The sequence below is a fragment of the Catharus ustulatus genome, chromosome 18 (genome assembly GCF_009819885.2).
Source record: "Catharus ustulatus isolate bCatUst1 chromosome 18, bCatUst1.pri.v2, whole genome shotgun sequence".
Taxonomy (NCBI): domain Eukaryota; kingdom Metazoa; phylum Chordata; class Aves; order Passeriformes; family Turdidae; genus Catharus; species Catharus ustulatus.
The window spans coordinates 4,147,627-4,167,317 of NC_046238.1; the positions used below are offsets into that span (position 1 = coordinate 4,147,627).

General features: G+C 48.6%; 1 protein-coding gene across 1 annotated transcript; it reads left to right on the forward strand.

Moving 5' to 3' along the window:
* Positions 1-2,740: 2,740 nt before the first annotated feature.
* MYO1H (myosin IH) lies at positions 2,741-19,482 on the forward strand. Its single transcript, XM_033075882.1, has 31 exons — positions 2,741-2,887; positions 3,733-3,848; positions 4,182-4,380; positions 4,826-4,906; positions 5,319-5,498; positions 5,811-5,909; positions 6,471-6,584; positions 6,846-6,917; positions 7,587-7,706; positions 7,980-8,047; positions 8,345-8,450; positions 8,935-9,015; positions 9,294-9,385; positions 10,703-10,797; positions 10,978-11,024; positions 11,214-11,294; positions 11,442-11,547; positions 11,770-11,887; positions 12,162-12,275; positions 12,586-12,662; positions 13,131-13,199; positions 13,703-13,787; positions 14,284-14,443; positions 14,825-14,908; positions 15,364-15,457; positions 15,941-15,996; positions 16,411-16,546; positions 17,305-17,372; positions 17,833-17,930; positions 18,813-18,912; positions 19,402-19,482. Exons 1-31 carry the CDS (start codon positions 2,762-2,764, stop codon positions 19,417-19,419), a joined length of 3,060 nt encoding a protein of 1,019 aa, XP_032931773.1. The 5' UTR covers positions 2,741-2,761; the 3' UTR covers positions 19,420-19,482.
* Positions 19,483-19,691: the final 209 nt, after the last annotated feature.

Sequence of the window (19,691 nt, forward strand, 5' to 3'; positions counted from 1 at the left end):
ATTAAACCAAAGAAACATCAATGGAGCATCAAGTGAAAAATCAAGTTTTGATCCTCTGTGAAGATAAATAATAATTTTCTTTCTGTTTTTTTAAAGTTGTTTTCTTGACAGAATGTTGTTTCAAAGTGGTGCAGGCTTTGTCAAAGAACCTGTTCTGTCTGACTCTTTCTCAGGAGCTGCAGAGCTCAGGAATTTGTGCTGTGATCCCACAGAGTTCCTTGCAGTTTCCCTGTTGACAGACAAATCCCTGTGGGAAAAGCAAAACCCTTCATTGTGGTGAGGGAGAGGTTTTCTGATAAAGCTCGTGTCTTTAGGCAAGAAAGAAATCTCCTGGCTCCTGAGAGATGAGGGAAGGGAAATAATCCTTTAAAAGAGCAGTGTCTTGCTGGGGTCACGTGCACTGATGGGTCCTGGGGCATCTCATTCAGGGAAGCACAAAACTTCCAGAAATGGATGGGGACAGGGCACTAAAGGGTGCTGGGATCACAGAATCATCAGCACCAGCAAAACACTGAGAAAATCTGGGCACAAAATAGCCCAGAAAAGAATTCAGGGTTTTTTCTGGTGGGGAGCAGTGTCATTTACTCATTAACATACACGTGAGAGAAGTGGGTTAAGGAAACCTGAGCAGGCAGAGGGAGTCAGGCTGATCCTCTGCTGCTTCCCAGCTGGGAGAAAAAGGAAAAGTTGCTTGTCCTGAGAGCTCTGTCAGAAGCAAAATATTATTATCGTTAATTATTATTATTATTATTATTATTATTATTATTATTATTATTATTATTATTATTATTATTATTATTTCTCTTCCCTCCCTCCCCCTTCCATGTTCCTCACTGTACTGGCATTGGGGTCTGTCCAAGTGTTAGATTCATCCTTTATTTTGTCTTCCAAACCAATGGAGCCTGAGCTAAGGACAGGCACAAATGGATGAGGGTGGTCATGTGCACAGGAGGGGGAGAAAAAAGGATATTAATATCAACATTAAAAGGAAAAATGAGGGAACTTTCTGACAGAAAAGAGAAGTGATGGCAATCAGGTCATGCCCTGGCTAAGGAAAAATGAGGAATTCTGTATCCTGCCAGCCTGGGGCTGGGGAGAGTCAGCAAAGCAAAAAATGGCATTCCTTGTGTGTGAAGTGAGTGCAGGTCTGATTGATTTATTTTTTATTTAAATCACCTGCTTTCAGGGGTTCTTACTTTGGAGTGTTGTGGCTTTTGCTGCTGAACATAATTCTCAAAACTCAGCTCACTCTCAAAGAGATAAACACAAAGAACAGGCTGGACTAAAATGAGAATAACCTTTAAATTCCTGTTTAAGAGCTGATTTTTCCGAGTTTGCCTCAGCCATAAAAGATATTGTGTGGATATTTGCTCTTCATTTTATACAACTCTGCTCCCAAATCCACTGAGCCCCAATGTCCACCAGTGCCTGCAGGCTCATCCCAAAATCCTCCCTCCAGAGCCAGGCTTTGCCAGTGCTCAACAGGAACATTCTATTTTGTGCCTATTTCCAATCTGCAAAGCTTCTGCTTTCAAAAATCAAATTAAAAAAGGTGGCAGAAGCTGACGTGGCCCTACAGTGCTTGTTGGAAAACCTCACCCACAACCACAACGTCCCCTTGAGCAGTGGAGCAGCAAAATGGGACAAGCCAATGTCCCCAAGGGCAGCGGGAGAGCAGCAGAGGTGCTGGGCTGGTGAGCACAGCCTGCAGCCTCCAGAGCTGCTCCAGCTGTTCCTCCCCTCACTGTCCCAGCCTGGAACCCTCCAAGCAGCTCATTCCAAGGCAATTCACTCCAAGGTAAGCTGCTCCAATTGTACTGAATTCATTCCTGTCCATTTTTACCTCAGGGTAGGAATTTGAGCTGGGTAATCCTGGTGTCTGGGATAATGAACCAGAAGGAAACGCTGAAAACTCAACTATAGCACAGTATTATAAAATGTGTGATGTGGACAAATCCATGTGAAATATGTAGATAGAAATTGTTTATTTGCTAGAATGAAATAACAGTTTGGTTTAAATAATTAAACAGCACAGTTTATTCTTATAGCCTGGGAGTTGAGCTTGACCCCCAGCAGTGAGAATTTCCCTGATAAATTCAATTTCTATTTTGAAGAATCAGAAGTGGAGGGTGCAAGAGGATTTGGTTTTGTCAGGGACAGCCTTTTTTACATCTCTCAGCCTTTGGAGAAGGATGGGGGATGCTGGGCAGGGTTTAACCCTCCCCAGGTCTCTGTTTTATCAGCAGTGGCCGTGTCTCGCTGGCGTGTGGGGACATCTGCTGCCAGCACTGAAAGCTGACTGGGAGCTGCTGCTCCAAGCACTGGGAATAAAATTCTTGTGCAGAGTGGAGCTGTGGGATTAATCTTTTTTACCTACAAGTCAAGCCCCTTGCAGCCCTTTCCAAGGATTCTCCATTTCCATGCCTAGATCTGTAGAAAGGCGAAAAACAAGGATTTTTTTCTGGTGTTTTCCACAGTATATTCCAATTCTGTCTGAGTAATTGTCCAGACAAAATATCCCAGTTGGGATATTGTCAGATCCCAACTGCATCTCCAGGGCTGGCTTTGTCTCAGTTTTTATGGAAACCAGCAGCAGGTCTGGGACGTCTGGAGTGTGAAGAGCTTGGATGGAGCTGCCAACCTTGGACAAGCTGGAACCAAGATCTCTTGGCCTGACCTGTGCAAGGCTGGCTCCCCTCCCTCATCCTCACTCCCAACCTTTGTGTTGTAGAAGGAAGAAGTGGACGAGAACGACGCCAACATGGAAGGGGCTCTGATAGCCCGGGACAAGGTCGGGGTGCAGGATTTTGTCCTGCTGGATTCCCACACCAGCGAGGCTGCTTTCCTCAACAACCTCCGCAAGCGCTACCAGGAGAACCTCATCTATGTGAGTGCTGCTGCTGCTGCGGGTTTGGGGCTCCTGGAATGTCCCTGAGGTGTCTTTGTGGCTCCTGGAATGTCCCTGAGGTGGCCCTGTGGCTCCTGGAATGTCCCTGAGGTGGCCTTGCTGGTCAGAGGGAAGAGCTGAGTATCCTCTGTGTATCTAACAAGGTGTTGGTAATGCCCAGTAGAGCCATCCCCCAGGAGTAAATTTCTCTTCTTGAACTCATAAAAATAAATCTCAGCTTGCTCTGAGGAATTTTGCAAAGCTGTAAAGGATGTACAGGAAATAGGGGATAGGAAAGGGATTGCTGTGATTGTAGGAAAGCAGGACAAGGTTTGTCTGGGAAGAGATGAGGATTTTATTTTGTGTTAACTTTAGTAGGAAAAGGGTCCTGGAAGCACCAAGAGATCCAAAATCCCTGCATTTAATTTGTCAGACTCTGAGCTTGCTCTCGTGGTTCAGCTTTACTTGTAACCAGGAGGATTTTGGAAGAAGTTTGGTATTGGTTTGGGAAGAGTTCTGGTTGGTTTAGTTTGGTTCTCTCATAACAAACTCTGTACCAGCTTTGGGACAGATGATGTCCTGAGCTACTTGGCTCCTCCTTTGGGATTTTGGGGTTGAGCAGTGTCCCTTGGCTTTTTTTTTTGGGATTTTGGGTTTGAGCAGGAGTCTCTTGGCTGTTCCTTTGGGATTTTGGGGTGGAACAAGTGTCCCTTAGCTCTTCCTTTGGGATTTTAGGGTGGAGCAGTGTCCTTTGGCTCCTACTTTGGGATTTTGGGGTGGAGCAGTGTCCTTTGGCTCTTCCTTTGGGATTTTGGGGTGTCCCACCAGGCTCTCTCTCCCTGCAGACCTACATTGGCTCTCTCCTGGTGTCTGTGAACCCCTACCAGGAGCTGGACCTTTACACAGTGACTCAGATGCAGCTTTATCGGGGCGTGAACTTCTTTGAGCTGCCCCCACACCTGTGAGTGTTCCCATGGGGTCTCTCTGGGTATTCCTAATTTGGGATTTCCCCACAATCCTGTACTTGCACCATGGGAGTGTTCACAGTCACTAGGCCTGGTTTTTACTGCCAGGCCTTGAGTCAGGCTCAGGTTTTGAGCCCAGTGGGTTTTCCTGCCCACGGCGGGGGGCTGGGATGAGATGATCTCTACAAACCCCTCCCAACCCATTTCAGGATTCCAATACTTGTAACATTAAACCAGGACTCAAAACTCCTGGAAAATTTTGCCATTCCTCCTCCTGTGCCATTCCTAACGGATATTTCCCCTCCAAATTCCTCCTGTGCCCATCCCAGCTATGCCATAGCTGACAACGCCTACAGGGTGATGTGCAATGAGTACAACAACCACTTCATCCTCATCTCTGGGGAGAGTGGGGCTGGCAAGACAGAGGCATCCAAGAAGATCCTGCAGTATTATGCTGTCACCTGTCCCACCACGGAGCAGCTCCAGACTGTCCGGGACCGGCTCCTGCTCTCCAACCCTGTCCTCGAGGTGAGAAGATAAAGGAAGGCTAAAAATGCTCAGAGAGTGGCCTCACTGTGCGAGGATTCTCTGCAGCCCTGAGCAAGAATGGCCAATATTGGCACAGCTTCTAAAAGAATATTTGGGATTTAATACATTTAATCGAATCTATTAATTAAAAATTTTAATTTGAGGGTTTGATTTGAGGATGGCTGAAATAAATACAGGGAAATAAAAGGAAATTAAATACAGCATGCAGTAGTTCCTTGGGGCCTCAGTTCTAGGTTAGATAAGAAAAATCAGAAATCACTATAGCTGAATTCCACTTTAGAGCAATGCAAATGCATTCATTTGTATTTCTTTAATCCCACTAAATTCAGAGGGACTTGGCTGAAGCAGCAAATCTCGGTTATGGAAGGGGGTGTGAGGCTCCCAGCGAGGTGAGAAGTGACTTTCCCTCTGTGTTTGCCCCCAGGCTTTTGGGAATGCAAAAACCCTGCGCAACGACAACTCCAGCAGGTTTGGGAAGTACATGGACATCCAGTTTGATTTTAAGGTGAGCACAAACTCAGTGGAGTGCTGGGAAAAGGAGCTGTGTCTGAGAAACCTCCTGGATGCTGAGCAGGCAGCCCAGGATTTATTAATTCTTACCCTGCACATTCCTGACCCTGTTTTTACAGACCTTGCATTTTGCAGGTGAGGTCACTGGTTATCCATCCTGGAAACTTCCAGCATTGCTGGCAGTGCTCCATGGAAAGCTGATAGAGAGATTTTTAAAGCTCAAGTTACTTTTATGGGACAGCAAATCCTTGTGCTGTTGCTGGATATTCTTAAACAAAAGGTGGCAAAAAAATGACAGCAGAATTTGGCTTTTCCAGAGCCTGTTCCTCATTCCTGGGAGTAAAGAAGCAGCAATCACAGGGATTATTGGCATTTTTGGTGTTGATCTGCCTGATTTTCTCTGCCAGGGAGCTCCAGTGGGAGGGCACATCCTCAGCTACCTGATTGAGAAATCTCGAGTTGTCCACCAGAACCATGGAGAGAGGAATTTTCATATTTTCTACCAGCTGCTGGAGGGGGCAGACAAGGATCTGCTCTGCTGGCTCGGGCTGGAGCGCAACCCCCAGAAGTACATGTACCTCATCCAGGTCAGTGGGAGCCTGGGCTGCAATTGTAGGGATGCAAAATGCAGCTTGGGCAGAAGATATTCTTACCCTGAAAATAAAGGATGGCTGGAAGGTCAAGCTCTGCACAGTTTCAGTCAATTTACAGCAACTCCACACTCAGGGATTTGATTTATTTGGGGTTTCCAGTATAAACTGAAGGATTTGATCAGAGGAGCCATGCTCAGGGTTAATAACAGTGAAAAAACCTCACTGAAGGAACTGGAAATGAAAGCAGTGTGCCCAGAAGTTCTTTACCAATTAATTATATTAATTCATCTTTCTTTTACTGCCTAGGGTCGATGTGCCAAAGTGTTTTCTATCAATGACAAGAATGACTGGAAAATCGTCCGGAAAGCTTTTTCCATCATTGACTTCACTGAGAAAGATATCGAGGTACTGCTTGTGAAAAGGGCCTGAGCAAAGGGATTTCAGAGAGGAGAGCTCTTTTCCTGAAGAGATGGAAGCAGCCATGCCTGGGAGAGGGGTGAAGGGTGGAAGAGGACACACTTTGGAGGGGCCAACAAGAAACAGGGAGAGGGACTTTGGATAAGGGCCTGGAGTGGCAGGACAAACGGGAATGGCTTCCCACTGCCAGAGAGAAGGTTTGGATTAGATATTGGGAAGAAATTTAGTCCCAGAGAAGCTGTGGCTGCCACATCCCTGGAAGTGTCCGAGGATGGATGGGGTTTGGAGCAGCCTGGGACAGTGGAAGGTGTCCCTGCCCTGGTAGGGGGTGGAACTAAATGATCCCTAAATTCCTTTCCACCCCAAACCACTCTGGGATTCCATGCTGTGGGATTGAGGGAGTGGGTGAAGAGCACGATGCCTGTCCTGGATTGTCTGGTTCACCCCCTTCAGCCTGGCCAAAATTCTGTTAATTAATGATGGGAAAGACCAGCAGCACCCCACAGGGCTGTGGGAACCCGTGTTCTAATGAGCATCTCCCATTATCAGCAGCTGTTTGGAATCGTTGCCAGCGTCCTGCACCTTGGGAACATCCAGTTTGAGGAGGACAGCAATGGCCACGCCATCATCCGTGATGGGACCCAGATCAAGTGGATTTCCAAGGTGCCTCTGCCCAGATTGGGTCAGAATTCCCAGTGCTAGGAGGAAAACCTCAACATTGCTGTGATTTTTCTTATTGGTACAAAATGCTCATTCCCAAAAGCACAAAGATAAGATGTTGTAAACCATTTTGAGTTTTCTCCCTGAAATTCCCTGTGATGAGGGTGGCTGGGGAGGAGCTGGAGGTTCTGCAGCACACAGTGCTGCTCATTTAAACAGGCACCTGTGGCTGTGCTCTGAGTGCAGATATTTCTCTCCCTGCAGCTGCTGGGTGCTCACCTGTCCATCCTGCAGGAAGCTCTCACCCACAGGAAGATCGAAGCCAGATCTGAGGAGGTACCAGGGAGTTCTGTGTAGTCCCAGTTTAATTTGGGACACCCCCAGCTGGGGGTGGGTGAAGTTCTGAGTGTGAACCAGATCCCTCTGACTGTCCCTCTTCTCCTCCACATCCCCTTCTTCAGCCTGAGATGTTAAACTAAAATATATTGGAGTTTTATTGCTGAACAAGGCAGGAGCTGTTAAAAAGCTGGAACAGGGACTTGTATTTGAGCCAAACAATTTCCCCTTGCCCAGTCCACGGTGCTTTCTGGGAAACTGGGCTGCACACAGAAAAACTTTGGTAAAAACCACTCTTTGAACATTTTATATTTTTATTTTAACGATCTAGAAGTAAAATGAGGTCAGAATACTTTCCCACTTCATCTAAATTAACACTCACCAAAATGTAGTGCCTCAAACCTGCTGGCAGGTGGGGATACACCAGCCTGAAGGAACAGTGATGGAAAATAAAGCTGTAGGGAGAATCAGGGAATTCCTGAGTGGTTTGGATTGGGAAGGACCTTAAGGATGATCCAATTGTAACCCCTGCAGGAATATCTGCAGTCCAGGGGTGGCTGTGCTGTGCTGTGGGACAGCTTCTCCAAGGCACAGATGTGAGCTGGCTGTGCAGAAGTTTCCTCTGCTCCCCTGTGCTGTTTATCCTCTCTGGGATATCTTTATTTCCAGGTGCTCAGCCCGCTGAACGTGGATCTGGCATTCTATGCCCGGGATGCTGTAGCAAAGGCAATTTATGGGAGGACTTTCACTTGGCTCGTCAACAAAATCAATGGCTCTCTTGCCAACAAGGTTGGTTTCTTGTCTGGAATCCTGAATGCTCCTAAAATGCTGAGCAGTTTCAACCCTCATCACCAAATGTCTGAGATGTTGGATAATTGGTGCTGGGAAATCCCGCAGCCCCAAGCTGGGAAACCCTTTAGTTACTCTCTGTTAAAGAGTTTTAGCAGCTCATCATCTGCTTTAAAGTGGCTTCTCCACTGACAAAGGGAAAGTTTGAAATTCAGGTGAAAGCAGCCACCTGCAGGGAAGGAGCAGTGGCAGAGCCAGGGCTGTTTTTGACAGGATTCAACTCAGAAAACAGTGATTGGCCTGCTGGATATTTATGGCTTTGAAGTGCTGGACACAAACAGGTACGGGCTGCTGCTGGGATTTGGGGTGACCTGGGGGTACAGGACATTCCTGCATGAATTTTTCACTGTGCCCTCAGCCCAGCAGGGTGAGGTGCAGGGCACTAAAACCTGGGTGCAGGGGTTTGCTGGAGCCCAGGAAAAGCTTCACCTTGGGCTGTGGGAGCAAGGGGTGGGTTTGGTCCGTGTGAAAATGGGGAATTCTCTCCCTGTGGAAATGGGGGTTTGGTCTCTATGGTGGTTCAGTCCAAAGCTGCCCCTGAACACATCAAACCTGCTGCTCATTTAACCTCCCTGAAGCTTTGAGCAGTTCTGCATTAATTACTGCAACGAGAAGCTGCAGCAGCTGCTGATTGAGATGACCCTGAAAGCAGAGCAGGACGAATATGAACTGGAAGGCATTGAGGTAAATTACATTTCCCCCTCCCTTTTCCCTTTGAACTGCCATTACACTGAATGCTTTTGATCACCAATGTGAAAGTCATCCTGCTTTTTAAAATGTTGTTATTGTTCCCATGGGAAGTGTAGGATTTGCAGGGGTCTCTTTCTGTAACCCTTTTGAAGTGCAATTTAGCCCAAACTTAATTGATGTAATTTAAGGAAGAAGTAGGACCTTCCCTAAAACTCAGATGCTCAGCAGTGAGGATGTGCCTGGAGAATGAGGGATTCCAGCAGGGTAAAACAGGGAAGGTGGAGAGGATTTATGTGGAGAACAAGAGGATGGTGTGGGCTGCTGGAAGTGGGATCATGGATCACTGTGCTGTCACCTTTTCCCTTAATTCATCCCAATTCACTCATTTCAGTGGGGTCTGAGGCTGTTCCAAAGAACTTTAAAAATTGCAAAGAAAAGGTCTTCATCTAAAACTGTTCTTCCTTTTTCCCTTTCCCAGTGGGAACCAATCCCATATTTTAACAACAAAATCATCTGTGACTTGGTGGAGCAGAAGCACAAAGGAATAATCTCCATCCTGGTAAGAACAGAGTTTGTACTGAATTAAAATGCAGGCCTGTACTTTTCTCTAATGGTTCTTAATCACATTTTTCCTCTAATTATGGGATGGAACACAAACAGATTCCTGTAACAAACACCCAGAGGGTGAGGATCTGGTTTTGGGTGGGAGTTAAAGGTGGGGGATGTTCTGCTTCCCCTGCTGTGGAGCTTGGGGTTTGTGGGACAAAGTTGCCCTACATGTTGTTGAGGAGGAAATAGGAGCTCAGAGCAGCTCTGATCCAGTGCCTGCTGTTCCAGGATGAGGAATGTTTACGGCCTGGGGAAGCGACAGATTTGAGCTTCTTGGAAAAGCTGGAAGAGAAAGTAGGAGATCATGCCCACTTCGTGACGTATGCATTTACCCTCTGTATCCTATCCCAGACCCTTCCCATCCCAAACCCATGGCAGGCTGGGGAGGGAGCAATCTCTGCCTTGTCCCAGGGGGAATCAAACAGCCCATCAGTGTCTGATGTTGGAAAACCCCACTGGTGGGTGTGGGTGCTGGGAGGTGAGAGCAGGGCTCTGATGCTGAGCTCGGAGTCTGTCATTCCACACCAAAATCAGGGACTCCTGGGGTTTGGCCCAGCATTTTAGCCCGGGAAGGTTCAATGGTTTTGGCCACAGATGCCTTTGATCCCCGTGCACTCCAGGGAAAGCTGAAGATGTTGTGACAAGGAGCCAAATGCCTGAGGCTGGAGAGGGGGGGGATATGTAAATATTTACACCCATCCTGTTCTGTGTGAGCTTGGAGTACAAAGAGCAGAGCAAATGCTTGCGCTCCTCTCCCCCAGATGAGTGGCATTTTGGTTCCTGCTCCATTTGGAGGGGTTTTGGATCCCATTTTGGTGGCAGCTGAGCGCGTTGGCGCCAGGCTGAGCTGGCACTTCCCTGCAGAAGGGCTGTGACAAGCCATCAATGGGGAGTCACAGTGCTGAGCTGTCACTGTTCCTGCAGCTCTGAACTCCACCACAGCCAAGTGGAAGATTTGTAGCCAACTTCCTTGTCACCACAATGTGCCTTAATGCTGTTCTGCCTGATTAAAAGCTTTAAATAGAAGTGCTGGAGCTGCTTCCACGGGATCTGCTCTTGGAAGGAGCTTTGATACACGAACGTGCTGTTGTGACACTCAGCTCTGCTGTTTGTGACTGCTTACAAAGCTGAAACTTCAACTGTGAAGTTGCTCTTTTTTTTTTTTCTTGTTTGGTTCCTTTTTTCTGCCCCAGGAGTTCTTTCTAAAATACTCCTGCTATTCTCAAACGTTTGGATTCCTCTTTTGTATCTGAGTTCTTGCTCTAGGGCAGAATGTCTGAAATCCTTTTCCCCCCACCCCAAGTTTGCTTTGGGATTGAGGGAGCTGGTGGGTTTTTTTCCTCACATAAACACTAAAAATGTATTTAAATGGATGTAGTGGGAAGAAATATTGATATTTGTGGAATGGATTATCACTGCCAAATGGCAATTAGTAGATCCCAGGTGTCCTGAGGGGTTTATGGGAGCTGCCAGCAGGGAGAGGGGATGGTTTGTTCACGGGCCATAACTCCACAGAGCCTCATCAATAGGCTCAAACACCACATTTCCAGCTGTTCCCCAGCTGTGGCCCTCCCCAAGCTGAGGGAATCTCTTTGCTGCTCTTTCTCCTGGTGTTTTGTTGGATTTTCCCCCGGCAGGCGCAAGCTGGCGGATCAGAAAACGCGCAAATCCATCGACTGGGTGGATTTTCGCCTCCTCCACTACGCAGGAGAGGTCACCTACTGTGCTGTGGGTGAGTGACAATGGCCAGGCTGCAGCTCCTGAGCTCTAAACTGCTGTGGCTGATGATGGGAAGAGGAATTTCAAAATACCTGCCCTCTGCAAGGATTGACCTGAAGGTCTTAAATGTGGCTGCAAGTGATAATTTTGATTTTCTTTTTTTATTTTCTTTTAATTCAAAATTTTTTTTCAGGATTTCTGGAGAAGAATAATGATCTGCTGTACAGAAACCTGAAGGAGGTAAGCACAAAAAAAGAGATGCTGTTCTTTTGCATCACCTGCTTGGTGCAGAAGATTTGTTTACTCTCTGTAGGAAACAAAAACATTTTTTTCTCTTCAGCACTGATCTTTAGGCACCTCTGTGTGTGCTGCTCCCAGGAGGAGTAGAAGGGCTGCTCAACAGGGCAACTTTTATCTCTCCTGTTTCAGGTGCTGTGCAACTCCAAGAACAGCATCATCAGGGATTGTTTCCTCCTGTCAGAACTGGACAACAGGAGGAGACCAGAGACTGTGAGCTTTGTCTTTAGTCTTAATTCTGAATATCAACTCAGCTCCTCAAGCCTTGAATAAATCACTGATCCCTTCCTCAGTCCTGGGATTTCACCTCCTGCAGGGAAGAGCTCCAGAGCTCAGGAACTCCTTTTGGTGCTGTCTTAGGTTGCAACCCAGTTCAAGAACAGTCTGACGAGCCTGATTGAAATCCTGATGTCCAAGGAGCCCTCGTACATCCGCTGCATCAAACCCAATGAGAACAAGGAGCCTGGTGAGGCTGGGGCTGAGCCCAAGGATGGACAGAGGGGTTTGTTTGGAGCAGGGTGTATAGGTTGTGTGCACATCTTTGTGTTTGTATAGAAACAGCTTGGTTAAGCTGGCAGCAAATCGGGTAATTGGGGATTTGGTTCCTCCCTAATTTTCCTCAACACATGGGCATGTGGGTGAGCTTTTCCAGACAGAGCTGAGCAGTGAAGGTGTGCTCTTGCTCCAGGGAAGTTTGATGATTTCCTGATCCGACACCAGGTGAAGTACCTGGGGCTGATGGAGCACCTGCGGGTGAGACGGGCCGGCTTCGCCTACCGCCGCAAGTACGAGCTCTTCCTGCAAAGGTGAGGGAGCTGCCTCCCCTCTGCCAGCTCATCCTGCCCCCCCTCTGCCAGCTCATCCTGCCCTCCTGGGGGCTGCAGGCAAGCAAAACTCCAGGGGCAGTCGTGGGAGTTGCCAGCAGAACCCTTCTGCTTCAAAAACACCCTTTGTTTGTTGTCTGCATCGTTTTGATCTGTGCTGGCATCTCCTGCTTTGAGTAAAGAAGGAGGAATTTGTTTCAGGAAGGGGTTCCTCAAACTTCAGGTTGTTTGCATTGATGTCCTGCTGATCTTTCAGGTACAAATCTCTCTGTCCAGCTACCTGGCCACACTGGCACGGGCCAGCAGTAGAGGGTGTGCAGAGACTCATCAAACACATCGGTTACAAGCCTGAGGAATACAAATTAGGAAGGTAAATTCCTCACTCTGGCTGCTCAATATTTGCTGCCCTGGATCCTCTATTCTGTCTGTGACAGGAGCAAGGAGTGAGAGATAAAATCCCCCAATGCACAAATTTCTTCATTACTTTTACCTGTTTCCATGGGAGCTTGAATCCAACCTCGTTTCTTCCATCTCTGGGTTAGGGCTCCAGCTTCTCCTGCTTCCCTGGGCAGCCCAAGGCAGCTCAGGCTTGGGTGTGGCATTCCAGCTGTTTGGGGGGCTCTGAGCCTGCTCAGAAGGATGGCTCACCATGGGTAACCTGCTCCTGGTCTCTTTTTCAGAACCAAAATATTCATCCGCTTCCCAAAGACCCTGTTTGCCACAGAAGATGCCTTTGAGTACAGAAAGCACCTGCTGAGTAAGGGTTCAGCTCTCTCGGTCTGGGCTCTGGGATGGAGCAGCCTGGGATGGTGGAAGGTGTCCCAGCACATGGCAGGGGTGGAATGGGATGGGGTTTAAGGTGTGTCCCATCCCTGGTCTGCGCAGCTCTCAGAATCCATGGAAAACTCAGTGAAATTGCTCCAGGCTGGGGGGAAATCCCTGCTGGAGTGATGGATGTGTGGCTCCTTTGGAGCTCCTCTGCCCTATGAGTACCTCCCTGTCCATGGCCAGGTGCACCAAGAGCCTTTCCCTTGGGATTGGGATCTCCTCTGTCTCATTCTAGGGGTACCTGCTCCTGGCAAGGCTTAACTGAAGGGCCTGGAACCTTCAGGGGCTGCTTCTGGTCCCCTTGGTGCTGTCCCCCCATGTCCCCTGTGGTGCAGGAGCTCTGCTCCTCACTGCCCTGACCCTGCAGGTGCCAGTGGTGTCTCTGCCTTCTTTCCAGTTTCAAGACTCCAGGCCAAATATAAAGGATTCCTCGGGAAAAGAGCGTACCAGAAGAAGAGGAAAGCAGGTACAGGCTCTGGATTTGGGGGATTCTCTTAGGGCTGGAGCCTTGGGAGGTTCCTAAATCTGTGGTGCTGTGGGCACTGCTGGGGTCAGAGGAGGTGGCAGCTGCACCCAGAGCATTCCCAGAACATTTACAGAGGTTCCTTGAGTTTTGTTTGGATCCTCACACCACGAGCTGCTCCTGGCCTCAGTGGTGGGAGAGCTCTGAGCAGCAGCAGCACCTTCTGTCACACACAGGGGACATTCTGGGGTACCTGGGGGTTGATCCTCAGCTGTTGGGGGGGAAAAAACCCTTTAATCACAGCAGGCTGATAGAAAGTGCAGGCTCAGAGCAGCTTTTTGGGCTGGCCTTGCTGCTGAGCCCCCAGCACAGGTGGAACTGCATCCACCACGGAGAAGAAAACATTCCAAACTTGCTGTCCCCACCAGCTGATTTTTAGAGCAGGATAACCAGTTTTAACTTCTGCTGGGTGAAGGCCAAAGCCCAGGACTGATTCCCTCTTGCAGCAATCAAGCTGGAGGCCTATTGGAGAGGAGCCCTGGCGCGGAGGGCGGCCAAGAAGAGGACGTGGGCAGTGCAGACTGTCAGGAAGTAACTGCCCCAACCACATTTCCCAACCACAGAATCCCAGAATGGTTTGGGTTGGAAGGGATCTTAAAGCCCATCCAGTCCCACCCCCTGCCAAAGGGACACCTTCCACTGTCCCAGGGTGCTCCAAGCCCCATCCAGCCTGGCCTGGGACATTTCCAGGGATCCAGGGGCAGCCACAGCTTCTCTGGGCACCCTGTGCCAGGGCTTCACCAGCCTCACAGGGAAGAATTTCCTCCTAATTTTTCTCATTCCCTTCATTCTCCCTCTCCACCCCCCTGAACCCCACTCCTGAAGTAGAGCTGATTCCTTCTGAACTCCAAAGCGCTGTGGTTTGGCCAACAGAACTTGGTAAAAACCTGGTAATATTTAGAATATTCCAAAGTGTGAGATTTCCATGTGCACCTGAGCTAACACCAGTGATCCTTAGCCTGTTGTGTTCATCTGTCCCTCCCCTCATTTCCATGGATTTCTGGAGGTCACAGGATGTTTTCTGTAGGTTCATAAACGGTTTCATCAATCGGAAGAAACCCCTTTGCCCGGAGAACAGGGACTTTGTGAGGCTTTCCCAGTACTACTACCTGATGAAACTCCGAGATCACCTCCCAAAAAATGTCTTGGACCAGAGCTGGCTCCAGCCTCCCTCCATCCTGGAAGAGGTGAGGGGTTCTGGAGGCTTTGGGGAGGTTTGGTGGCCATGTGTGTGCACATTCTGGATGAGAGAAAATGTTCTGCTGCTGGCTCCATCCTCTGTTCAGAGCCTTTGGAAAAGTCCAGGATCTGCTGTGTTTGAAATCTGCTGTGTTTGGGTGGGGATGGGAGGAATGGAACAGTGGTTGGTCTTTCCAAGAGAAATGAGGAAGCTCCCTGTTGGTTTAAGCAATAAAAAAGGAAAATGCACTGACAGAAAAGTAAACTCATGAGCCCTAATAAAGACAAAATTAATCCCATGGGGTTTTAGGCTCATGGCACAGACAGAGCTGTTTGTACAGCTTCCCTACTTTATTTTTTTACTTTGATTTTTATTTTTTTTAATGCAGACATCTGAGATGCTCAGGAAAATCTGCATGAGGAACCTGGTGAGGAAATATTGCCGAGGGCTCACTGCTGAGAGGAAAGTGCAGGTAACCAATCCCTGGAATGTCAATGTGGGAGATCAAACAGGGGTGATGCCTGAGCATCACCTGGGACACAGGCAGCACCTTCTGATCCTGCTGCTCCAATCAGTCCCTCAGGGATAAGAGCAAACTTATCATGGGAGAGCAAATTCTTGGAGCCAGGGATTTCCTCCAGTGTCCCTCGTAATGGACAGAGCAGACACATGGAGCTTAATTTATGGCATGAAATCTGCTGTCCATATAAGTGGAAAAGATCCAAAAATACTAAAAATCTGTTGGATTTTCCCTGTTGCCCCTTCACTTGGTGTAACACTGGAATAACCCAAAGCTGCTGGAAGAAAAGCAGCACAATTCCCTGATTCTAGGTGTGTGAGAAGGATCAGAAGGTGATCCTGCTGATGTCCCCAGGGGAGGAATTATTAGAATTAATAAAGGGTAAAGGCTGTTCCTTGTCCCATCAGCTGCAGCAGAAGGTGGTGACCAGTGCTATTTTCAATGGCAAGAAGGAGGGGTACCTGCAGAGCCTCAGCCAGCCCTTCCTGGACACCCGCCTGAGTGAGTTCAGCAAACCCTGGAGGCCTCAGCCCCCTGCTCCTGGCTCTGCAAATTCCTGCTTGACCAGACCCTTTTCCAAGAGAAATTCCCTCCTGGCTGAGGCAGCATCACCTGCCCTTGGAGCTCCTCCTGTCACATATGATGTGAACACAGTGATGGATCTGCTGGATTGTTCTCAAACTGGGGATACTGGGATCCCTCTGGGACAGAAAACCATTCCCTGGGGGCTGGGATGGACCAGGGTCTGAACCAACAGCACACTCAAGAAAAGGCAGGAATTCCCAGTGTGAATTTACTTGGCAGGCAGGAAAAGTCACCAAAATGGGTTTGGGACCCCCCTCAGTTTGGAAGGGAGCATCCCAAGGGGAAAAGGCCAGTTGGGATGAGGACAGCTAAACCAGCTCTGGGGTTTGCTGGGGTGGGGAGTGTCTGTCTGGGGCTCTGGCACCCACACCCAGTTTCTCTTTCTGGTTTGCTCCTCAGAAGAGAGTGATCTAAACCCCAAAGTGCTGCAGCTCATCCGTGGGGAGAACATCAAGGTAAGGGAAGGACAGAACTCCTGGAATTACCTTCACTGGAGTCCTGGAGCTGCTGGCTCACACAGGGGCTGATGAAGGGCAGCAGAGCCACCATTTCCTTGCTTCTAAACTGGAGACAGGTCTCAAAATACACCTAATTAAAAGTTATTTAAGATTCCTTTTAATGAAAGCTTAAAGAACATTCCCTGTCCAGGGCAGGAGCAGAGCTGGAGTGTCCCTGCACTTCCCCTGGTTATGGCACAGAGGGCACAGGGGCCCCATCATTCCCAAGATTCCTGAATTTCCCAGTGCAAGGAATCCAGATCCACAGGCAGAGCTGCTCCTTGCTGAGCTGCTTCCAACCAGGAAAATCCAAACCCCCTGGAGCAGGAGCTTGCAGTAGTGGAAATGCTGATTCCAACTCGTTGTTTTCAGTATGTGACCCCCGTGATAAAATATGACAGGAACGGGTTCAAGGCGCGGGAGAGGCTCCTGGTGCTGACCCAGAGCTCAGCCTACGTGGTGGAGATGGCCAAGATCAAGCAGAAAATCGAGTATTCCACACTGAAAGGTACCAGTGGGAGTCATGGTCCAAGGCTGCATGGGAATAGGAACAACCTGGATTAGTGGGAGGTGTCCCTGCCCATGGGACAGGTAGAATGGGATGGTTCTTAATGTTCCTTCCAACCCAAACCATTCCATGATGATTCTGTGAGTTGTTTGGGGGCTTCCTGTCCTGCCAGGCATCCTTGAGGAAGGATGATATTCTGCAACTTTGTCTTGCAAAGATATTTGAGTGATCTATCCCTCTTTTCCTAAGGGCTGGACAAAGCCTTGAAGGATGATTTTATGAGTAAGAGTTTCTTCAAATGTTTAAATGCAGCAGGAATTATTTTCTACTGACATAGAGGGGAGAAAAAATAACCCAAGCCTCTCCTAGCCTGGTTTGTGGGTATTTTTTAATCCTGGCATTGTTGGAACTACAGTTCAGGGGTAGAATGGATCCTTCCCCCTCTCCTGTTAGCAAAACCAAGGCACCAGAGAAAAGTTTGGAGCAAATAACTCGTGCAGGGGTTTAAATCACCCCTGCTGGAATTGTGCTATGGACAACAGGTGACAAAAAGGGACCTTCAGAAGTTATTTTGGAAACTCAGATTAATTAATCAAAGTAGGAGCTTTGTGTGTTTTGCTCTAAGAATGGGAATATTCTTCACCCTTGGGAAGGACAGAGCCCTCTTCAGGGAGTTGCTTCTCCTGGGGGAAGGAGCTGAGGGTGGTGTGGAGCTGGGCTTGGCAGGTTTTTCCTCTAATTTTGGGGTTCTTTTGAAGGGATCTCCACCAGCAACCTGAGTGATGGGATCGTGGTCATTCATGTTCCTGACGACAACAAGCAGAAGGTAGGAAATTGGGATGGTGCTTTAAGTGAGGTCATGGGGCTCATGCTTCCAATGTCATCCTACAAACTCCTGGAATGACACAATTCCTGATGTTTATTCAGTGTGTAATCTGCAAGGCCTTTACATTCTTGCTGTCAACACAAAAACTTTCACTTGCAATCCCAACCTGCCAGGGAAGGGTGGAGAATGAGATCCCCCCTGAGCCTCCCTTTGTCCAGGCTGAGCCCCCTCAGCCCCTCCTGGTGTGGCTGATTCTCCACACCCTTCCCAGCTCCATCCCTTTCTCTGGACCAAATAAAATAAAATAAATCTTTTTTTACACCAAATAAATCCTAAATAATCCCTGGAGAGGGTGTTTAAATTGGTCATTTCTGCCTGGTAGTCACTGCTGTGAGTTTCTGTGCACCATCACATCCTGGGGTGATGCCAGATGAACTTTTCCCTCTTTTATTCTTTCCAGGGGGATGTGATACTGCAGTGTGAGCACGTCTTTGAGGTGGTGACCAAGCTCTGCATGTTGGCCAACAAGCAAAACGTGGTTAAAGTGGTGAAGGGAAGGTAAGGAAGGCAGGAAGGTGGCTGGGTAGCCCTGGGCAGGCTCAGTTTTAGGCCTGGACTAGGTCAAGACTGTTGACATCACCCCAGCAGACAGAGCCCAAAGCTGGACAGGTCTGGTGCAGCAGCAGCTCTGGTTTTGTGACTTCCAGAGGCACAGGGACATGAGATGAGATGGGATGCACTGAGACCAAATGTTTTAAAAATCATTCCAACCTTTTCCCCAGGCTCATGAATCCTTGTACCTTGCTCTGCTCTGACACCTACCTAAACCCAACTTATTTCTAGGTATTAAACCCAAACCATGGGTTTAAATTTTTTTTTTTTTTTCAGTTTTCTGGGTGTGAGGTCATGGCTTTAGTGGTTCCACAGAGGATCCCATTAGCCTCAGGAAAGCCAGCTGGGAAGCTGTGGGTCACCTCAGGATAAATGCTCCTCTCCCAGAAGGATTGAGGAGGCCCAAAATGTGACTCCTCCCCATCCCAGCCCCGAGCTCCTGGCAGGTGGAAGCACTCCACATCTCCAGCCTCTCCAGGAATTGGAGCTGGCAGGTGAAACCTGCACTTCTGCTCCAGCTTTTCAGCCTGGCCTTTGCATTTCAGCTCTAATTAGATTTGGTGTGCTCAGTGCTTTCCTCCAGGTCAGATCTGCTTAGCTTCCAGTGTTTAATTGCACCAGGAACACTCAAAGCCTGGGCTGGGCAGCCTTGTTCCATTCATCAACCCCTTGGGCTTGCTGGGATAATACAATTGTTTAGCAAATTCACCTAAGCTGGAGGCTCTGATGTGCTCCTCTAACGAGATCTGCCCAGGGAACAGAAATAAAGGGGGTTTAGAGTGAAGCCTCTCGTGGGGAGAGCTCTCCAGGAGGATTCTGTGCTTCCAGCCTCCGGTTCCGCGTGGGCTCCGGCAAGGAGGCGACCATGCTGTTCTCTGTGGGGCCAGAGCCTCAGGTCTTCAAGGACAAAACTGGACAGCTCACAGTGGTAAGGGCTCAGCTGAGCACGGGGAGGAACCTGGAGGGCTCCTCTTTTGGATCTCCACCTGCAGAATCCCCTCCCAAAGCAGGAACTCACCACCCCATGTCACCTGCATGAGCTCCAGGGAATTGGGCAGGAATTGGCCCAGGGATGGGAGAGCAAGGCTGGTTCATGGTGAGGGCACTTGGAGAATTCAGTCTGACCCAAACTCAAATGTGCACCAGCAAAATGAGGCTTCAGGGGATGTTTTCCACCTCTTGTTGCCTCCCTCAACCAAGCTATGCCTGAAAGGGGTTGGGGGATGCAGGGAAGGCACTTCTTGTCACCCAGGCAGGTCCTCAGGAATTCTTCCAAGAATTCCAGGTGGAGATCTCCATCCTGCAGAGGAGATGGAGGGAATTGTCTCTATGTACCAATGGGGAAATAGAAACTCCAACCACCACCTCTCTTCCCAGGCATTCCTGACTTAATGGCTCCTTCCTCTTCTTCTCCCAGGTGTCAAGAAAGTCTTGATGAGAGCCAGTCCCTGTTCCCGTGGCTGGGAGCAGAAAGGAGCCTGCAGGATGAGACCAGCCCTCACATCTCCCCTGGAATTTTTGATGCCACAGGGCTGCTGTGATTTGAGAGTTTGTTTGCATCTTTTAGGCTCTTTTTTTTTTTTTTTTTATAGCTTAAAACTATTCAACTCTAGCTAAATAAAATCCCTGATGCTGCTGTATTGTTCCCAGAAGGAGACACTCGTTACATGGTCACAGGGACATTTATCCCCAAAGTTCCAAGGTAAA